Consider the following 22,137-nt stretch of genomic DNA (forward strand, 5'->3'; position numbering starts at 1 on the left):
TCCATAGATACCCCACACGTATGGGTTTGATGAAAAAAGATTTTGTGAGTTTCAGTTTTGGGGAACCCCTAAAAATTTATTGTTTTTTTTTCTATTTTTGTGTAAAAATCCTAATGCGGTTCATAGAATACATCTACTTACCAAGTTTGAACAGTAGCTCTAGCTAGTAGTTATAGCTCTTATAGTTTCGGAAAAAAGTGGCGGTGACATAATCGGACAGACAGACGGACATGACGAATCTATAAGGGTTCCGATTTTTGCCATTTGGCTACGGTACCCTAAAAAGGCATTGGAAGAATAAGCTGTGTGCGCTTTAGGGTAATCTTATTCTAATGAAAATTTGTACGCGTGATCAGAAAGAGTTAAAGCTCGCATTAAAAAGTTTTACTATTCTAAGCACTTTCAGTTTGCCCCTCGTATTCTATCCGCACTTGGGTCGATAATCATAGTGTCTACATCAGTGTCGGATCGTTCAAAGAACTCGATTCCCACCGGCTTGTCTAATTTCAGCCCGTTGAGTACTTTCACGATAGGTTTATGGAGAAAAGGAAACCAAAATTGGCTCCGGGTTCCCTACGAATATTTGTGACGCGCCGCCACTGGTCTACATATAAATATGCCCTTATCATTCGTTCAATAAAAACCCAGCGACCGACACTTATTTTCTTAACACTATCGTCTATAAATACACACAGGAAGCCATCATTCCAGCACTGTTTTTGAAACGTGATAAGTCTATGGTATGAATGGCGTTATGCAGATAATTTTACTATAGACGTCGGTAGGGTTGGCACGACAGTTTATTTAATTTTTATTAAAGGCAAGTTGAGATATAGTCCCAACACCTTCTAGATTTGAGTTTCGGCCTCGTAATCGCTGTCTTTTATCTGTGCCGGGTTCCCGAACTGTGTCGCGCAGGAACGCTCCTTTTGTTCGAGCTTTACGCAGCTTGAATTCACTCCTCGCATCAGCGCCTGAATGTGATGTGTTTGCAAGTAGATGGATGTCAGTGCGTGATGAATGTCTGAGGTTCAGCGAGATGATGGATATTCGTCCCTCCTCTGTGTTATAAGTGTCACCTGTATTCTAATTAGTATTTTGATGTTTCATGTCAACTCTTTCCAATTATACATGTCTAGATTGTCTAGGTTCAATATGTAATTTCACAGTGCTTTAGTTTTAACTGTTATACTGTGTTAATTAAAATGAATAAATAAAAAAAATTAAAAAAAATAATAATAAATAGAGCTGATCTGATGATGAACACAGGATGTGGCCACTCTTTGATAAACACAAGACACCCGACATACGACACAAATTCAACGGAGCCACGCCGTTTTGTCGCCTTAATAGTGTTTAGTAGTAATTTTATAAAATGTATATATAAGGTATTGGTAATATGGGCCATGTTGCCTGAATCAAATTTTAAATGAATAACTAAATAAAACACCCCAACCTAAGTTTTGTTTGGGTTTGATAGAATTGTCCCGATGAGTACTACTAGAGACTAGTTGCCTGTTGAAAGAAAAGCACGTTAGATTTTTTTTAATTTTTTTATTGCGGCATGTTGTTCATTTCAACAAATGTTAATTACGTTTGCGTATCAAAGTTAAAGGAAAATATTTTGAAGATACATTATACGTTTTGTATTGGTTAAATGATGGTAGTTTTAATTAACGGCACCAATAATGGGAAATTTAAGAGAAAATTTGGAGCTTTCTACCACTTTTTGGGTTAAAATAAAAGTTGAAGGTCCTATTCGTACTTTATGTTTTCTATGTAATTTAATGAAATATATTGCAATTGGTTTTAATATGATTAACAAATTAAAACTATGTTTTTTTGCTCCAGTCATGAGATGTATGGCGCTATTAAAATTCAAACTAATAAATATCAAAGAAAAATTAAACTTAAGCAGCTCGATTGCTCTTGTTTATGGTACAATGTTGCCAGCGTTTAAAAACTGATGGTAAATACTTATTTTACAAGATTTGTCTATACCATCCCATTACTGGTGCCAGTCCCATCACACTATACTATATACTTTAATGTATACTTTACGGTATACTTTAATGACATTTTGAAGAAACGTGTAAGAAAATTATTCCAAAAAAAAATTGTTTTGTATTTTGGGACCATGTATTTAACTCACGCATGCACGGCAGAATAATTACGAGGTATCAAATTCGAAGCACCAATTTGTATTAGATTCTACATATAGGGACCGTGCGCGTTGGAGGGTCTGCCATCTTGTGGCCTGAATCGGAACCATAAACATGTGCATTTACACGTCACGTGTTGTCTTGTGCATAGTAGGTTCTGCCATCTTGTGGGCTAAATCGGAACAATAAAAATCACATTTACGCCTCGCGCCAAAAATCTGACGGCTCCTGTGCTGCCTCCTACAGTTCATGCACGCTCCCTATATCGTCACTGTGCTTGTAAATTTCGACATGTGCTCGATTTTTAAACCCGAAATGAAACTCTTTTACTTTCAGAAAATTGGAGAGATCACATAGCGCGAAGTATGGAAGGCAGAGGTAAGGAATATAATCTCCATGTACCAAAAAGTGTCCGACAAAAAACCCGTAAATAGGTGGCGCTACAATACTTAGAATATTAAAAAAAACAAATCATAGACAGCGCAATTCACTCCGTCAATAACGCCTACGTTCCTAGCTACTCTGGAGAGATTTGGAACTATTATTTATAGCTGACAGCTGGACACTTTTGCAACAGTTCTGCCTACGGAGACTGTATTCCCTACCTCTACCTTCCATAGCGCGAAGTGCAACAACGTTTTACTTTTTCGCTTAATAGATTACTCGTATACTTATGTGACAACCCTGTCTATCGGGTACCATAGATACGGGCGGACCTTGCCCCCGGATTCCATCACCCATTGTCTCTGATAAGGTCGAAGTACAAGTCCACGTGGCCGTTGGCACGGATGCCAGAATTAGCCACAAGCACTCACAGAATAGGTACCGAAGAACACCTTAAACGGGCGAGCATGTATGAGGAATGTTATGAAAGTGAAGGATGCGGGGATCGGAAACCGGTATTTTTTGTATGGGAACGAAAACGGTATTTTTTCGTTCTTTGTTAATTACTTCATTTCTAATTAGGCAATCTAATAATACGAAGTCGTTATCTGAAAACACAACTGAGTCCGACATTTAGAGTATAAAATAAACCGAAATATATGGTTATTTCGATGTTTTTGCAAAAAACCGGTTCCGATCCCTGGAAGGATGCGAAAGAAGTATGTCAACTAGGTGGGTTATACACGATGTTTCACGAGGAACCCGAAAGATTTCAATAGTGGATAGGTAGGTAGTATATTCCTGTAGGGCTAAGATAGTCGGCTCTTTATCATTTGTCACCATGCCTGTCACGTTCTAACAAGTATGTAAGCGCGAAAGTGACGGGCATAGTGACAGGTGTTAAAAATGAAACCATGTTACCACCGCTGATCATATTTAAAGGCTAAAGTGGTCCTTTCTGGAATTCGCCTATTTTCAGTTAATGCCCGTTGAAAAAAAACCGGGCAAGTGCGAGTCGGACTCGCGCACGAAGGGTTCTGTACCATTATTTATAAATACGGCAAAAAAATTACGTTCGTTGTATCGGAGCTCCCCTTAAATATTTATTTTATTTTGTTTTTAGTATTTGTTGTTATAGCGGCCACAGAAATACATCATCTGTGAAAATTTCAACTGTCTAGCTATCACGGTTCATGAGATACAGCCTGGTGACAGACGGACGGACAGCGAAGTCTCAGTAATAGGGTCCCGTTTGATCCTTTGGGTACGGAACCCTAAAAACATACTTTGATTCTTACTTAGTGCTAAACGCCTTTTTGATGGCGATATTGCTACAATGAGACAAATAACACGTTACAAAAACTAGTTTTTACGAAAAAAAAAGTAAAAATCCATCGCTGGAAAATAAATGAAAAAAATCAATGTTGCCCCTACATTTTAAAATAATTCACATCACCTTTTCTTTAAAATTTAAAGTATTTATATAAGTTGAAAACAGAGATGCGAGTGGCGTTAAAACGAGATGAAATGAAGATTAAACGTGAGCATTCTTAGTATTGACATCGTACGAGTACATTGCCGAACGCTTATCTCTGACCCCTCAGCACAGCATCCGCCGATACCACTCTCGCTGCTCTTACTTTTTAGTAGGTATATTCTTTTGTTATTATAAGAGAAAGGAACTTTTTTTTAATGATATTAACGTTTAAAAACTTAAGATCTTATTGATTAGGTATTTAAACTTAAAAGAATAAGAAAAAATCGACTACAATATAAAATAAAAAGCAGATAGCAAAAAACCATAGTTAGATTATAGTTTTTAAAACACTACTACTTACTTTACTTTTTGATTTTACTTAAATTGCTTTGGGACCTTCAAAAAAGTTCGTAATAAAAAAGTTAACACGCAATTAAATAAATATAGGTAGTTATATAGCTATCATTATTGCGGAATGCGGACTAAGTTCCAATTTGGGCAACCTTTTAACCCTCACTATGCTAATTAACAAAATATGTAGAAGCAATTAAAATACTACGACATTTTTTTCCCTACTCACGATCAGGGATGTCACGAATGTCACATTATTCACATTCGCGGATGCGAATACACCCATAACACCCATAACCATGTTATATAATACACCCATGACTCAGGAACAAATATCTGTGCTCATTACACAAATAAATGCGGAATACGCACCAAGTTCCAATGTGGGCAACCTTTTAACCCTCACTAAGGTAGTTAACAAAATTAAGGTCCGACCGAGAACGCTTTTTCTGTCTCGGCCGAGACCGAGACCGAGACCGAGATTCAATGGGATTCTCGGCCGAGACCGAGACCGAGACCGATAATTTATAAAATAGAAGAAAAAAAACACGATTTTTGCAATCAACATGTTTTATAATCGAAATTCGACGACCAATCAGAGAAAGTTATCATGATCAATTCGTAGCGCTATTAAAAAGTATTCTTTGGGTTCCGTAGCCAAAATGGCAAAAACCCTTATAGTTTCGCCATTGCCGTCTGTCTGTGTCTGTCCGTATGTCACAACCATTGTACTCGAAAACTATACGATATATTTTATAATGATATATGGAACGAAGGTATATTATGTAAGTCGCATCTTAGTAAGGTTAAGCTGTAATACATACTTTTTCAGAAAAAATATTTTGATTATTTTCTTATTAAAACGAAGTAAGTGCCACGAACATTCGCTCTTTTGCTTGTCCGGCTTTTTGTATTGTATGAAGGTACGGAACCCTCCATTATGCGTTGCCCGACACGCACTTGACCGGTTTTTCTAGTACGGATATGTACAAAAAGAGGTACAATAGCAATAATCAAAATTAAAAAGTTATATATTGTAACCAAAAAAACGTAATTTTTCAGCGTTATGGTCCATTAAATTGTGACAATGCTCGTCGTTTAACTGGTCAGTTAGTGACTTGCTATTAAGTTAAGCCACATTAAATAAAAATCAACCTGTCTCAACAACCACGCCGCGAATTTCGTCAAAATTGCATCCGCAAAGTTAGCAAGAAATTATGTCAAATATTCCACAACAGTAATCCGCCACAGGTATTGTTTTGTACTTACCTACTGTTTTATCTTTTCCCGTAAACAAAAATATATTAAGTATCAAAATATCCAGTGTCATCTTACACCCACCAAGTTAATTTAAGTTACATCTCAATAACAATATACACTCATTTATTATCTCTTCCGCAATAACACAAACACAAAACAAAAAGAACCAAAGAACAAGTCATTGCTAGCAACCGAGCCTATCCGATCCCAACACCGTATTTGATAAGTAGGTAATTGGCTTAAAATGTGGGTACGAAACCAATCAAAATCACAAAAAACGTCACACCAAGCGGGCGATGCAACCAACGGGTCGCTTAGAAACGGGCGCTCGTGCGCGGTAAATTCAAATCCACCAATGATAACTTATTGCCTAGTCTCGGTCTCGGCAAGAATCTCGGCCCATTTTGGCCGAGAGCCGAGACCGAGATCTCGGTCGGACTTTAAACAAAATATGTAGAAGCAGTTATAATACTACGACATTTTTCCCTACGTACGATCAGGGATGTCCCGAATGTCGCATTATTCACATTCGCAAATGCGAATCCGAATGTCCAGAATGAGAATATCCGAATGCGAATACGAATGTTAGAGAGTATATAAATATTATAGGACATTCTTACACAGATTGACTAATTCCCACGGTAAGCTGAAGAAGGCTTGTGTTGTGGCCGTTGTGGGTACTCAGACAACGACATATATTATATAATATACCCATGACTCGGGAACAAATATCTGTGCTTATCACACAAATAAATTCCCTTACCGGGATTCGAACCCAGGACCATCGGCTTCATAGGCAGGGTCACTACCCACTAGGCCAGACAGTATGTATTAGTTGTTATCATCATTCCTAATTAGAAAAAAACTGTTAGTACATAAAACACATATTACCTTAGAACGGGATGTAATAGTGTTGAAAAATGCAGTAGACAATGAAATAAAAACATAACTGTGCTAATCTAAATATAATTTTTGTTTGAATTAGTATGGATTTCCGCAAAGTAACGCCCGATTATATTGATTAAATGCAGTAGACAGTAAATATGAAATTAAGGTTGCTGTACCTACTGACCACTAAATTGTAAGTTCTACTAATAAAAATATGTTACACGAAATAAAAATATTCATTCATTCATAAACGCGAGTCGACGAGACAAGACACGACCTGCGCACATTCGCATTCGCAAAATATTCGTTTCATTTGATGCGAATGCGAATGTCAATGCGAATGTTTAAAATTATGCGAATATTCGTATACACGAATGCGACTTCGAATATTCGCGACATCCCTACTCACGATATCAACAGGAAAATTCTTAAACAGTAGTTCAGGGAGACAAGTGCGTGTAAATCAATGACATATTGCATCATGTCTCCTTATAGCGAACACATTTCGTTTCACACAAGGTTTTCTTAAAAAAAGATGGTGTTTTTGAAGATTCAGTACCTAATCTTAGTTTAGAAATAGTAATAGAAATACTTTATTTGGTGTAAAAAATTAAACTTATGTTAAGTTTCTTATGTAGTACATTCTACCACCAAAATGGCTGCCACTCAGTCATGGCGCTGGTTTGCATGGCAGGGCAACCTGAGATAATACAATAAAATAAAATAAAACAAAACCAAGCTAAAATGTGGAAGAAAGTGAATTTAGACTATGAAAAGACAAAAAAAAGTACATTTTTTTTTAAATATATTATAGGACATTATTACACAAATTGACTAAGTCCCACAGTAAGCTCAATAAGGCTTGTGTTGAGGGTACTTAGACAACGATATATATAATACATAACGACCGGTTTGGCCTAGTGGGTAGTGACCCTGCCTACGACGCTGATGGTCCCGGGTTCAAATCCTGGTAAGGGCATGCATTTGTGTGATGAGCATGGATATTTGTTCCTGAGTCATGGGTGTTTTCTATGTATCTAAGTATTTATAGATATTTATATATTATATATATCGTTGTCTAAGTACCCTCAACACAAGCCTTATTGAGCTTACTGTGGGACTTAGTCAATTTGTGTAATAATGTCCTATAATATTTATTTATTTTATTTATTTTATTTATAAATATTTATAAATACTTAAATACATAGAAAACACTAGAGAGAACTATGCAAATGATAATGTCATTTTATCATTTGGTAAAAATTTCAGACAACCTATGACTCAGGAACAAATATCCATGCTCATCACACGAATAAATGCCCTTACCACGATTTGAACCCGGGACCATCAGCTTCGTAGGCAGGGTCACTACCCACTAGGCCAAACCGGTCGTCATGATCCGAGCTTTTGTACTTTTTCACCATACCAACTGGTAAAGGCCCTCTTGAGTGTTCAAAAACTAATGAGAAAGTTGCATTTTATCCACATGTGGGGCAATTGTAATTAATTGCAAATTTTGAGTTGTTTCCTTATGTTAGCTGGTAGACTTTTAAATGATGATTGTGAATGATATTTTTTTTATTACGTGTATTTGCATTTGATTTGATTTGTTTTTTTTGGTATTTCATAGTTAATTAGTACCTATTATATTCACATTGGTGTGGTGAAAAATGTTGTGTTTCACACGGAGGCAAAGTTTGTTTAACCCTCGGACCTTGAAACCAATATAAGCACGACCTGCCTCCTTGTAAAACAAATCACTATTTTGTTAACTTGAAACAAACTTAATAATTTAAAAAATAATAATAAGAACATCTCGCACAGTGCGTTAACTCATCTGTTGAAAGTTTGGAGATCAAATTTTATATTTCAAAAACAAGTTACACCTTAAATATGTATGTACATAAATGTACATACATACATACATACATAAGGTTGTCTGGAAGAGATCGCTTTTTAGCGATAAGACCGCCTGTTGTTGCTTAGTTTTTTTTATGTTAATTACTGTATTTAATCATGTTTTCGTTGTGCACAATAAAGAATATTATTATTATTGTCTGTCTTTTACAAATTCTCGGGACCATGGGGTCCCGGACATTTGGAAGGCGTGCGTGGGGCCGAAGCCAACACGTAGAGGCCCCTTGTAATACGACAATTTACTCTAAATGTAACGTGACACCAACCGACGATTATCCCTGTTCACACTATAGCAGTGCACCCAAGGACAAGCCCCGGTTAGTGTAGGATTATTGTAAAAAAAAGGTACCAAAATAAACCGGGCTATTGGGTTGAGTTGCAAGTGGACTGGTAACCGGGACTATGGAGAATACTATGGCACCTGCCCTGATCATATGTTTTTAAAAACACGACAAAATGGACAGGTGGTGACTTGCCAACTCACAATATGGGTCCCCGAAAACGGCCGCTCGCACAGAGCGACAAGGGGACAACATTGCGTGAGCGGCTCAAGGTGTGGAGAGGTGTACGCCGCTTTCTACCCAGTGGCTGTCAGCAGCCACTGTGCCAACTCGCGTCTTATGCAAATTTCACTTCCACCCTGCGAGCATATAGCTCTGACACCCCACTCTGGACGGCCGGTAAAGGCAAGCCAGAGGTGAGAGTCCTGCGGCCCCTGCTCAGTGTTCACTCCAGCCGGCCAATCAAGGCAAGCCGGAGAGAGGGGCCTGTCCGACTCTCGGGGGCATGGGACCCAAGGGACGTTACTTCCCATTCAGCTCGCCACAAGCTATTATTACATATTTAAGGTGCAGTGGGTTCAGCCAGCATTGTTATTGATCATAATACTGTTTCCAAATATATGAATGGCGATCTTGAAGCCTTTCTGTATCAAATACTACTACTACTACTTAAATTAAATGAAATTAAATGACGAACATAGGTGAATAGATAAAAACTATATTGCAAAATATTATCCTGAGAAACTTAAGACCCCGTTGGGTCGTGTTCTTCTCTCACCCTATGTATGTACGCGGGACCGCAGATATCATGTTTTGAATTTAAATTTGATTAAAATTTAACGAAAAAAAAAATCGATGTGTTCCCTCAAAAATATAACATGGCTTCTCGTGACTCACTGAGAGAACGATTCAAGGAAATAGATATTCTCACAGTAGCTTCACAATACATACTAGATGTGATAATGTATACGCATAAGAATATAAAGTCCTTTAAGAAACTGTCTGATATCCATAGTTATAATACGCGAAATAAACATAAGTTAGTAGTCTTTAAGTTTCGTCTACAGAAAGTTAAAAAATCCTTCATAGGAAACTGTGTAACATTTTATAACAAAGTACCCTTAGAGGCATGGAACCTGCCCTATACGTCATTCAAGCAATACGTCAAAAAAGCACTTCTCAAAAAGGGATACTATAAAATAGATGACTACTTGGGAGACACGGAATCATGGCCAAGTATCCAGTCTGTATAGGTCAGCTGTAATAGTTTTGCGTGCAGTGTCCCGGAGAGGCATATGGCGCTGTTGTTTCTAGCTGTTCAACCTTATGTATTAATGTTTGTTATGTTTTAGTTATTTTGATGATGACATTGACATATTAAATACATAGTAGTTATGTATTCTGTAGAACTAGTTTTAAGATTGTTAGCTTAACAGTCTCTTGACGTGAAATATGTAAATAAATAAATAAATAAATATTATGGGACATTATTACACAAATTGACTAAGTGCCACAGTAAGCTCAATAAGGCTTGTATTGAGGGTACTTAGACAACGATATATATAATATATAAATATGTATAAATACTTAAATACATAGAAAACACCCATGACTCAGGAACAAATATCCATGCTCATCACACGAATAAATGCCCTTACCAGGATTTGAACCCGGGACCATCAGCTTCGTAGGCAGGGTCACTACCCACTAGGCCAAACCGGTCGTCAGATTTCATACATTTTTTTATTTTTTTTATTCTTTGACATTTGGAGAACCTTTACACCTCCAAATCTTATTATTGTGTATTATTATTTTTCTCAGACCGTGGGGACCTTATACATCTCCAAACTTAATGTATTAACCGTGGTGACTATACGTCTCTGTCATATTGTATAATATACTTGACTTGGTACATACTAGTTATGTACAGAATGTAGCATTAGTTTATGAGACTGCTAGTTTAACAGTCCAGACGCGGTTTATTTATTTAGTATAAATTTTATTTTGACACTTGGAGAGACTTTACACCTCCAAATTTTATTAGTATTAGTACTCTGACATTGGGGACCTTTTACATCTCCAGATTGAATGTGTTTTTAACCATAGAGACTATACATCTCTATTGTATTGTAGTAATTATTTATTTTAAGATTATTATAATGTAATGTTTACCCAGGTATTGGCTGTTGTATTTATAAAATGTTGTTATGTATTTTTCATGTCACTATATGATGTTACTATAAATGTTGTATTGACTTGTAAAAGAGCCCTTGAGGCATACTTGCAGAATAAATTTTTGAATTTTGAATTTTGAATATGTCATATTTTCAGCTTTAAAAAGTGCGTTTTTGGTCTATGTTTGTGATTGTTTTTGTTTCTATCGAGCGAAAGTCACAGAATCAGGATTCGAATCGATGAAGTCTAAAGAGAAAATCGGCAGTTTTTGGCAACCGTATTGTGATTTAAAACTCCGCTCTTGGAACCAACGGTACCTTAAGATGAGATGTAAAAACTTTAAAGTATAATTCCCGTAAAGATGCGTTTTAGTCACACAGGTGAATAAGAAATGTAGACAACTGTGGATTTTTTTCAATCGAAAGCATTCGTGTTTCGGCTTCTGACAAAACTCATATCTACCTAGACAACAAACATCATTCATCTTGTTCGTATTGTCCCGGCATTTTGCCACATCATGGCAGTCTGGGGTCCGCTTGGCATTAGTTTTTACGAAAGCGGCTGCCATCTGACCCTCCAGAAAATAAACGAAGCGCCTTTTTGGGTCCGGTTTCCTCACAATGTTTTCCTTTACCGAAAAGCGACTGGTAAATATCAAATGATATTTCGTACATAAGTTCCGAAAAACTCATTGGTGTGAGCCGGGGTGAATCCGTGACATCCGGATTGCAAGTCGTACGCTCTTACCGCTAGGCCACCAGCGCTTCTTCCATCACCTCGCACCTAGCCAAGAAAAATATATCCGAAAATCACATTCGTATGTTTCTGGTGCTAACCACTGCTGCGTTTCAAAAATCCTAATATTATTCGATACAGGGCCTTAAATATATACTTGAAACAATCGCATTATACCTATGTATATGTCAAACGCAATTTGGTATCTACCAATGGCAACGCATAGCCTAGATGATTGATAGCAGGGTAGTGAAACATATTATATTTTGGACATGTTAAAAAGCACCACTTAAAAAGGAGTTTACTTTAGGAATTCAACCCCTAAGGAGGCGAAAATGGAGTTAAGATTTTACAACAATTTTTAAGCTTAGTGAGAGTAAAGAGGATGATGGATTCTCCATACAACATTACGTTGTCCATACGTAGTCCTCATTTTACTCCTTGGATATTGACATTATGGAATATATTTTTACAGAATTATATGTATTCTAATAATAGCTATGCCCGACTGTTTGTTTTTTTTTTCGTTTTTATAAATTTATTATAAAACTTAGGATCGAAAAACAAGTTTCATACAAATTTTTAAATGCTCCTAACTCTTATAATATTTAAAAAAATCCTAAGGTCGGGCATAGCTATGATTAAAACACATCAAATTGTGTAAAAATATTTTCAAAAATGTTAATATCCAGAGAGGAAAATGGGGACTACGTTAGTATGGAAAGGCGGTTTCGGGGCGGTCATCCCCTTTCGTCTTCAGGAGCCCACTGATTACCAGTTCGCCGGACGATATCGGCCTGTCAGTTATTCGCAATAAGCCGACAATTGCGAATATGGAAGGTAGGCAAGGAACAAAATCTCCTTAGACAGAACTGTTGCAAAAATGTCCAGCTGTCAGCTATAAATAATAGTTCCAAATTTCTCCAGAGTAGCTAAGAACTAGGCGTTATTGACGGAGTGAAGTACGCTGTCTATGATTAGATTTTTTTCTCAAGTATTCTAGGTATTGTAGTGCCACCTATTTATGTTTTTTTGCCGGACACTTTTTGGTATATGGAGATTCTGTTCCTTGCCTCTACTTTCCATAAATTGCGAATAACTGACAGGCGAACTGGTATATCAGTGGGCCTCTTTAGAGAAGAACTTGTACGTACGTGGCCTTAAGTATAAGCATTCCTGCGTTTCTCTGTACCTACCTATATGGAGCGCGGTGGCCATTGGCAACTGACGTCTTACCAATCTAGCCGTGGCAGACATAACTCGAGCCGGACTTGCCTTTTCAGGATGCTTTGGTTGTTAACATTCCTTCTTGTCTACATGTCAAGCTTTAAGAGGAAAGGACACGCTCGCTTCTCCATACAAACGTAGTCCTCATTTTCCTCTTTTTTATACCACGTCGGTAGCAAACAAGCATACGGCCCGCCTGATGGTAAGCAGTCACCGTAGCCTATGGACGCCTGCAACACCAGATATATTAACCCCCTTAAGAACCTTTACACTCCTTTTTTGAAGAACTCCATACTGTAGCCCCTCGGGAAAACCTCGGCATGAGCTCATTCCACAGCCGAAGCGTCCGCGGAAGGAAATTCCTCTCTGGAGATTTTTTTTTTATATTGTGGTCAATCTTACACAAATCGACCTCGCCTTAAACTAAGCAAAGCTTGTACAGTCAGCATCAAAAGTAGCGGATCAAACAACGCTTCAAAAGTATCCACCATTCTGTAACAGCTTAACAAAAAGTAAGGTTTCTATATGTAAAACAATTAAGACGGTAAAAAATACACTTCTGAGTGTGAATTTAAGAGATTTAGGCTATTTAGAAAAGTTATCGGGAATATCAGATACTTTTGGCGCCTTATTTCATCCGCTACTATTGATACTGACTGTACTATGGGTACTTGGCAACGATATAATAATAATAATAAAGTTCTTTATTTAGATAACTAGGATTGTTAGTTACATATTTTTTGATATACTTATACCTGAGGTTAGTGGGTTTATAATAAATAAAAAGGTGAATTAAATCAAATTAAATTAAATTGTAAATTAATTTAAATTTAACTGGCGTGTATTCCTGGATCAGCGCTGATTGACAGAACAGTTAAGACTGCATAGTACCGGTTCATGTACGGACAGTCCAAACTGCTCGAGATCATTTTCACGTACAGTATATAGATAAATTCATACTTACATTATAAAAAGTGTGTATACACACCCAGCGGTGGCAGCATGGTTCCATTTTTATCACTTGTCACTATGCCCGTCACTTTCACGCTTACATACTTGTTAGAACGTGACAGGCATGGTGACAAATGATATAGAGCCGACAATCTTAGGCCTACTGATGTATATTAACTATAGCGGTGCTCCTTCGTTTGACTTTTTTCGATTTTTCGATTTTTAGATTACATATGACAAAAATCTCACTTTCTGCCTCGCACTGCTAAACTGTGGAATGAACTGTCGCCTGCGGTATTTCCGGACCTATACGACCTTCAAACCTTCAAGAAAAGAACAAACAAACTCTTGCAGGCCGGCAACGCACTTACAACCCCTCTGGTGTTGCAGGTGTCCATGGGCGGCGGTAATCGCTTACCGTCAGGTGATCCGTCTGCTCGTTTGCCTCCTCTACCATAAAAAAAAATCCCATACAATTTTTTAAATGGTCGTAGCTCTTATAATAATTGGGAAGCGCTGATGGCCAGCGGTAAGAGCGTGTGACTTGCTATCGGGAGGTCGCGGGTTCAAACCCGGCTCGTACGAATGAGTTTATCGGAACTTATGTACGAAATATCATTTGATATTTACTAGTCGCTTTTCGACGAATCCCAATAAGGCCTAGTTTACCCTCTGGGTTGGAAGGTCCGATAGCAGTCGGTTTCATAAAAACTAGTGCCTACGCCAATTCTTGGGATTAGGTGCCAAGCGGACTCCAGGTACCCATGAGCCGTGGAAAAATGCCAGGACAACGCGAAGATGATGAGCTCTTATAATAATTAAAAATCTAAAAAAAACAAACAAAGGGGCATAGTTGTGGTTGATATACATCAAATTGTGTCATAATATTTTCAAAAATATTAATATCCAGAGAGGAAAATGGGGACTACGTTTGTATGAAAAGACGGTTTCGGGGCCGTTGTCCACTTTCGTCTAAAGGACTAGATGTGTGTGTAACAGTTTATTGGAAATCGATATATTTATAAATAAACTCACTGGTGATACTTAATTAATCAGTAGAATTTTAATTAATATTTTATTTTGAGATAAAGATGGGTGACCTATTGAATTATTCATGGGTGACTGACAAGTGCAAATTACGTGCACGTTAATCTTTGACATACGTCAGCTACCTAGTAATTAATGTAATTATAAACGTAACTCCTGCAATGCGCAGGCAAAGGTGTGTCTTTTTATTGATAACTGCTTTAATTTTTTTTTAACTACATATTACTTATGAAAAAATATGCTTGGAAATTGTTACATATTTGCTGGGACTTATTTATCAAAAGTGTTTTTTATTAAAAAGGCAGTCAAGATTGTTTACAATAAAATAAAAATCTTTACGAACCAAAAGACCGACCAAGTGTGAGTCGGACTCGCGCACGAAGAGCTCCGTACCATTTATGACGTATTAAAAACTACTTACTAGATCTCGTTCAAACCAATTTTTCGGTGGAAGTTTGCATGGTAATGTATATCATATATTTTTTTTAGGTTTATCATTCTGTTATTTTAGAAGTTACAGGGGGGGGGGGGACACATTTTACCACTTTGGAAGTGTCTCTCGCGCAATTATTCAGTTTAAAAAAAAATGATATTAGAAACCTCTATATCATTTTTAAAGACATATCCATAGATATCCCACACGTATGGGATTGATGAAAAAAGATTTTTTGTGTTTCAGTTCTATGTATGGGGAACCCCCAAAATTTATAGTTTTTTTTTTCTATTTTGGTGTGAAAATCTTAATGCGGTTCATAGAATACATCTACTTACCAAGTTTGACAGTATAGCTCTTATAGTTATGGAATAAAGTGGCTGTGACCTAAACGGACAGACAGACGGACATGACGAATCTATAAGGGTTCCGATTTTTGCCATTTGGCTACGGAACCCTAAAAAGCATACCATCAGATTCACAGTTAGAGTAAAAGCAAAATAAGTTGGCAGCAATTCCGACAGGCCAGGATTCAACTTCTATGAAACTATGACGTTTCCTTGACACTTGCGCCGTCAGGGCTATCAAAATCACTGCCAACGTATCTTGGTCTGACTGTACACTACAGAAAGCGTCACATATTCTCACGTACAGTATTCTTCACATTACAGAAAACTCATCCACCTTAGGTTTCGTCAATTAGTCATCTGCAACCCGCATCATCAAAAGATTAAGGAGTTCGTTAAAAGATTGTCTACTGTTTTTTATACTAATAAACGAAGTATAGTTACTTTAAATTTATGTATCAAAAGATGGCAGTAAATTTACTGTGGCTAAAAAGTTTTCTTTGACAATCCACCTCTATTTCAAATTCTGTTTGGTTTCATCAAACTTTACATGGCTCAGTTAGTTATTTTTTGTTTTATACAACTAAATAGTACATAACGTACTTAATAAAATGGTTAGATATGAAGAATATGAATGTCTTCACGAAATTAATAATAATTGGCTCCATACAACCAATGAAGAAATCTGCACTCGGATTTCGTAATCATATCTTATATCATATCATAATCCATTTATTCAGTAATAGTCATTCATTGTCATTTATTAATTCACTTTATAAGCTATGGATGATAGCTGGGGTCCCAGCGCGCACAAGTTTTTTGCAGAAATCGCGAAGCGTCTGGTTGACGTAACTGGTGACTGGTGGAACAGCTGGCGGCTTTCTCGCACAACGTACCTATCAGTATTGCGATACCACGAGGAAATGCCGCCAGTATCCTTGGTGTCTCAAGGCCCTCGACGGTCTATTTTAGATTTAAGCTAGTTATAGTAATCCTCTATATATATCCATTATGTATCAGAATCAAAATCAGGAATGTTCATATTCAGTTTCAGTTTAAATTTATTTATTCAAGAACAATTTACATCGTGTTTGAATATTCATTATACATATATACAATTAAGTAAAAAATGTCAGGTCTCATTATTCTCATTAATAAAGTCATTTACGGAGTAATAAGCCTTTTGAATTAATATATTTAAGCGCGAGTTAAGACCCGAAATGGTGTTCGTATTTTTAATGTCACATGGGATATTATTGTAAATCTTAGTTCCAACTTTTCTGCAAACGTCCCGTGCGTGCTGGAACCTCCGGGCCTCAGTCGCTCTGACGGAAAGAGACCAGAGGGCCTACCGCGAACCACGTTCGACGTGTTGCCTCCCTGTCACACTTACGTACGAATTCACAAGTGCGAAGAAGGGCAACACGTCGAACGTGGTTTGCGGTAGGCCCTCTGATGGGTTGACGTTGGTTCCCTGGGAGAAGGGGAAATGTTTAGTGTGGGACGCAACGTGCGTCAGCACTTTCGCGGTGTCGCATATTGGCGGTACGGTGAGGATGGCAGGGGCAGCGGCCGAGTTGGCTGCGGTTCGCAAGCGGGAGAAATATGAGGTCCTTGTGAACTATTTATTTGTCCCGCTTGCTGTAGAAACCGCCGGGTGCTGGTGTGCCGAGGCCAAGGCCTTTTTTGAGGAAGTGGGGAGACGCATGCGAGAGAGAGGGTTGGATCCTCGCTCAGGGACCTTCCTGATGCAAAGGTTATCCATAGCCGTTCAACGTGGCAACGCGGCGAGCGTCATGGGTACTTTTGCGTCGGGGGGGTCGTGGGGTGAATTTCTAGTGTAGGGTGTTATTTAGGTTAGGTTAGTAGTAAGTACCTAATGTCATGAATAGTTAAATTTAGGTTAGTAGTTAAATTTCTAGTTTTAGTTTAGTTTCAATTGTTAGCTTAAAAATGTAAAATATTGTAAATCATTGTATTTTATATATCAACATTTTATTACAATAACAAATATACTTGATATTTAAGGTTCCAACTACATGTATACAATTGCCAGTGTTCCTAAGGCGATGTGTGGGCAGTTCCAAGTCATGCTGACGACTGTCCCGGAATCTCTTAATGTTCCACTGTTTTTTTGGGGAACCAAAACATGTTCGCTCGGACGTACTTTGCTACCTCGAGTATAAACAGGGAGGGGAGTGTTAGAATGCGGAAATTAATGAAAAATTGGTTGGCAGATGTATCTGGGGCAACTCTTGTCATTGTCCTAATTATCTGCATTACAAATGGCCGGTCCCTGTCTGCAGCCAGGCCCCACAGCTCTAGTCCGTATTGACAGAAGGTAAGGTAAGGTAAGGTTCTGGTAAGGAAGCCTTCAATGGCAGAGTCAAATTGATAAATTTACACTAAATATTAAAATTAGAAGTATCGTCTCTACTCGTGCCTACCTGTCTCAAATGTCCCGCATAACACTGGCAGCTACACCACGCACCTTTATCTATCTGTATTCTATAGCATTATGTACGATCTGGAACGAGGGTCCCCATATCCAACAAGGAAAATTAAAATAATTAAGAAATTGAAGAATTGCTTAAGTACGTAGCTAAATACATATTATGGCCATTACTGAAGCTTGAGATGAAACTAATAAATCCCCACACGTTAAAATCAATCATAGCGTATAGGCTCTACACCGTGTCAAAGATCTCTAACACTTCAAGAGCCTCAAGGTCCCCGCCCACGCCCTCATCAGCCCCTAACCACGGCCTTGGACCCCCAAATATCCGGGTATATATGCGCGCGCGCCGCTGGGCCGCCACTCGCGCGTCGCCCTCCGCGCCGAACGCCTGCGCGCCAACCATCGCGATGCGTGTGCTCGTGTTTGTGTGTTTTGTTCTAAGTGCGTTGAACCTGTCAGACGCGTTCTGCGCGAACTGCGCGAGCGACGTCGACCTGACAGATGTGCGGTTGGAGTTTGTGAAGAGACAGATCTTGAAGAAATTGCGGTTGAGCAAGAAGCCGTCGGTGGCTGTGCCGGTGAACAGCCTGCCGATGCCGGTGGCGCAGGGGCAGACTCTGAGTCAGGGCACGGATAAGCCACCTGAGTTTGATGACTACTATGGGAGAACGGAGCAGAAGATCATCTTTCCTGTTGAAGGTAAGGTTTATCGAAGAAATGGCGGGAAATTTGGGGACCATCTTACACAGAAGCTTGTGCAATGGTTACTAGGGATGGGAACGATACATATATATATATATTATATTGACGACCGGTTTGGCCTAGTGGGTAGTGACCCTGCCTACGAAGCTGATGGTCCCGGGTTCAAATCCTGGTAAGGGCATTTATTCGTGTGATGAGCATGGATATTTGTTCCTGAGTCATGGGTGTTTTCTATGTATTTAAGTATTTATAAATATTTATATATTATATATATCGTTGTCTAAGTACCCTCAATACAAGCCTTATTGAGCTTACTGTGGGACTTAGTCAATTTGTGTAATAATGTCCTATAATATTTATTATTATTTATTTATTTTATTATTTATATATATATATATACATAGATAACCTCTATAAATCAGGAACAAAATAAATATAAGTGATGAACACACAAATAAATGCCCTTACCGGGATTCGAACCTGGGACGTCCTGCTCCGTAGGCGAGGTCACTACCAATTAGGCTAGGAGGCCGTTATATTATTTAATCATTAATACACTTATTCATAAACGAACAACAAGCCTAAATTAATAAATTATTTATTATTTATAAAACAAACTATTATTAGCTAATTGAGGGTTGTATTGTAGCACAGTATAAGGATGGTGTCTTTTTAGACAAAATAAAACAAGAATTTGTGTTTTTAGTTATAAATCGGTGTACACTGCTTGTAGTGTTTAAGAGGGTTATATGATTTCACATTAAACATGGCGGCGGCAACTGTCATCTCATAGAGAACCGCCATAATATTCAAATTGTAACGAACTGCAGTGACGTATGTTGGTGCAACCCGTGCTGCCCATACCTCTCGCGTGTAATGATAGTTCACATGACAGTTATTTTTACCTACGACGCATAAAGAGGGGTGTTAATAAGTTTGACACCAATGTTTGTCTGTGGCATCGTAGCTTTCAAACCGACCGATTTCGGTGCGGTTTTTTTAACGTGAAGGCAAGTTTCCTTGCGGTTGTACAAACTTAGCTATCTTCTTCAACCTAGCGGTCCGCTTAGCTATGTTTGCTAAATTCGATCAAGCAGTTTGAAGAGTATCAGGTCTTTTCCACACTGACAGAAGGCAGTTTAGGCATACAATGGATATATATATTTTTTGTTGAGATTTTTAAGTTACGGCGGGGTATAGCTGAGTAAACTTAAAATATTCATTCTGAACTTACGCAGTACGCTGATTTCAATCAAATACAAAAACATGTCACCCAAAACGAATTTCGTTTTTAGGGCAGTTTTTCAGACCGCTAAAATTGTAGGCATTTCACCCATTTTTAATTTGATCTGTACCCCTAGTGTAAATAAATTCGATTTCGAAACGTGACGTACGCGTTTGCGTTTAGTCTCATTTTGTACTGGATTTAAAAAAGAGCGCGCCAAGCGGGACGTTTTGGAAACTCAAAATCCTATACAAAATGAGACTTAACGCAAACGCGTTCGTCACGTTATGATGTCGATCAAATTTACACTAGGGGTACTGCTCTTTGGAAAGAATTCCACAGATACTAAACAGTAGCCGTTAGCATATTTATTTCTTATTTTGTTTTCAAGCCCTTTTTATTTATTTCTCTAACCACTGAAGCTTTTAGCTTTCTTCTCTCTATAGAAGTCTCGGAAATAAGTTCCTTAATTTATTTTTCCTTAGCTAAACTTTCTTTCTCTTCAATCTCTTCTTTCTCTTAGTTTTTGAATTTCAAGTTCAATTAAAGTATCGATTACGCGTATTATTCCTGTTTTCCTGCCTTTTCTTACTATTCCATTATTATTTCTGGTTCCTTTGATAAAAGTTTAAACTGTAGTTCTTTGAAACGAAAAAAAAAAGCTTTAGGATGTTTAAGATATTATGATGATTATAGATAATGTATATTCTTATTTCTTTATTAATTTTATTTTTCTTTTCCCTTTGTTAGAATTCGATATGTTTTCTGAAAGAACTACGTATTTGTATGATTTGATATGACATATATATATATTTTTTTTTTATCAAATTTCTATAAAGAAAAGTAGCTACAGTAATCTAAATTGTATTTTTTTTTTCATATTTAATACATGTTAATTATAAGATGTGATGTTTTGAAAAGATGTGTCCCACCGAGTTTCTTGCCGGTCCATATTGGGATACCCTCCTCCAATTGAGGGGGGATTTAAATCTTCTCGGGTCAGAGGTGTAGGGTTAGAGCCGGTGTAGCTTTATTGGACGTTCATAAGCGCATTGTAATATTCCTACTTGAATAATAATAGTATTTTATGCAACCGTTGTTTAAGAGAGGCAGAAAAAATTTAGTGACTTCTTGGGCCATCACTGGTATTGCTTCAGGCGTAGACACTAAGTTTTCGTCTTCATCCATTTTAACTTGAAATACCTACATACTGTTATTTAATACAAAATTTAAGTTTTTATTCGACAACCACAATAACCTCATTCAAGAAGTAACATAGAATGTAGGGTATGGGCGGGAAAATGAATGAATGAAATTAAAAAAAAAAAAATTATTTGTCACAGATGACATTTAAAATAAGGTTGGCAACAATGTATTTCATACAATATTCTTTAAGTTGTCATTACACGAAGTATCGAAAAGTACCAAAAAGATACTGCGTGTATGCAAAAATGCGTTTTTGGGGAATAGACTAACGACTTGTCTTGACAACTATAAGGTAGGGTTTTAAAGATGTGTGCACGACCCTTTAAATGACAAATAAAAGTACGGGAGTAGAAAAACTATCTTTATCTTTATCAAGTAGCACAACGCTCACTCGTAACGTCAGTGCAACTGAGGCAAAGGGGGGTAAAAGAGCGTTTCTTTTTTTTGCCCCTTATTATGTTACCTTTTTTGCTACCTTTGAGTTATTTCTAGTAATGTTGGTTAAGACTCGAGTCCTTTGAGTCCTCTGCTTTGAAATTCGACTCAGTTTGTCAGACTCACATATTAAGTCTAAACTCGAGTTCTTTTCAACTTGTTAGCGACTCGAGTCTTTTGTAGGGACTTGAGCCCTTTTCAAAGAACTCTAAATTTTTTTGTTTGCAAATTTTTTAAATGCTTTGTCATAAGTAATAAGTTAGTTATAGCACGCAAATAATAGAATAACGCAAAATTTCTTTACTTTTATTTAGGTTAAACCTATGGAATTGTTGAAGGAGTCTTTATTCTGAGGCTCGAGTCCTTTTGAGATCTCCTAAAAAAGACTCAATAAATGATTCGCCTCGGGACTTAAAAGACTCGGAAGTTTTTTAAGCGCCGAGTTTCGTAAAATCGAGTCGAGTTCTTCAAATTCA

General features: G+C 37.6%; 1 protein-coding gene across 1 annotated transcript in view; it reads left to right on the plus strand.

Moving 5' to 3' along the window:
- The first annotated feature begins 17,990 nt into the window (after positions 1-17,990).
- Positions 17,991-22,137, plus strand: part of LOC133530631 (inhibin beta B chain) — a 28,468-nt gene continuing 24,321 nt past the window's right edge. The window contains exon 1 of the mRNA XM_061868639.1: positions 17,991-18,792. Within this exon, the coding sequence (XP_061724623.1) occupies positions 18,273-18,792 (520 nt within the window). The 5' untranslated portion in view covers positions 17,991-18,272. The remainder of the gene's footprint in view (positions 18,793-22,137) is intronic.

This window comes from Cydia pomonella, chromosome 23, assembly GCF_033807575.1.
Source record: "Cydia pomonella isolate Wapato2018A chromosome 23, ilCydPomo1, whole genome shotgun sequence".
In the NCBI taxonomy this organism is placed as follows: Eukaryota; Metazoa; Arthropoda; class Insecta; order Lepidoptera; family Tortricidae; genus Cydia; species Cydia pomonella.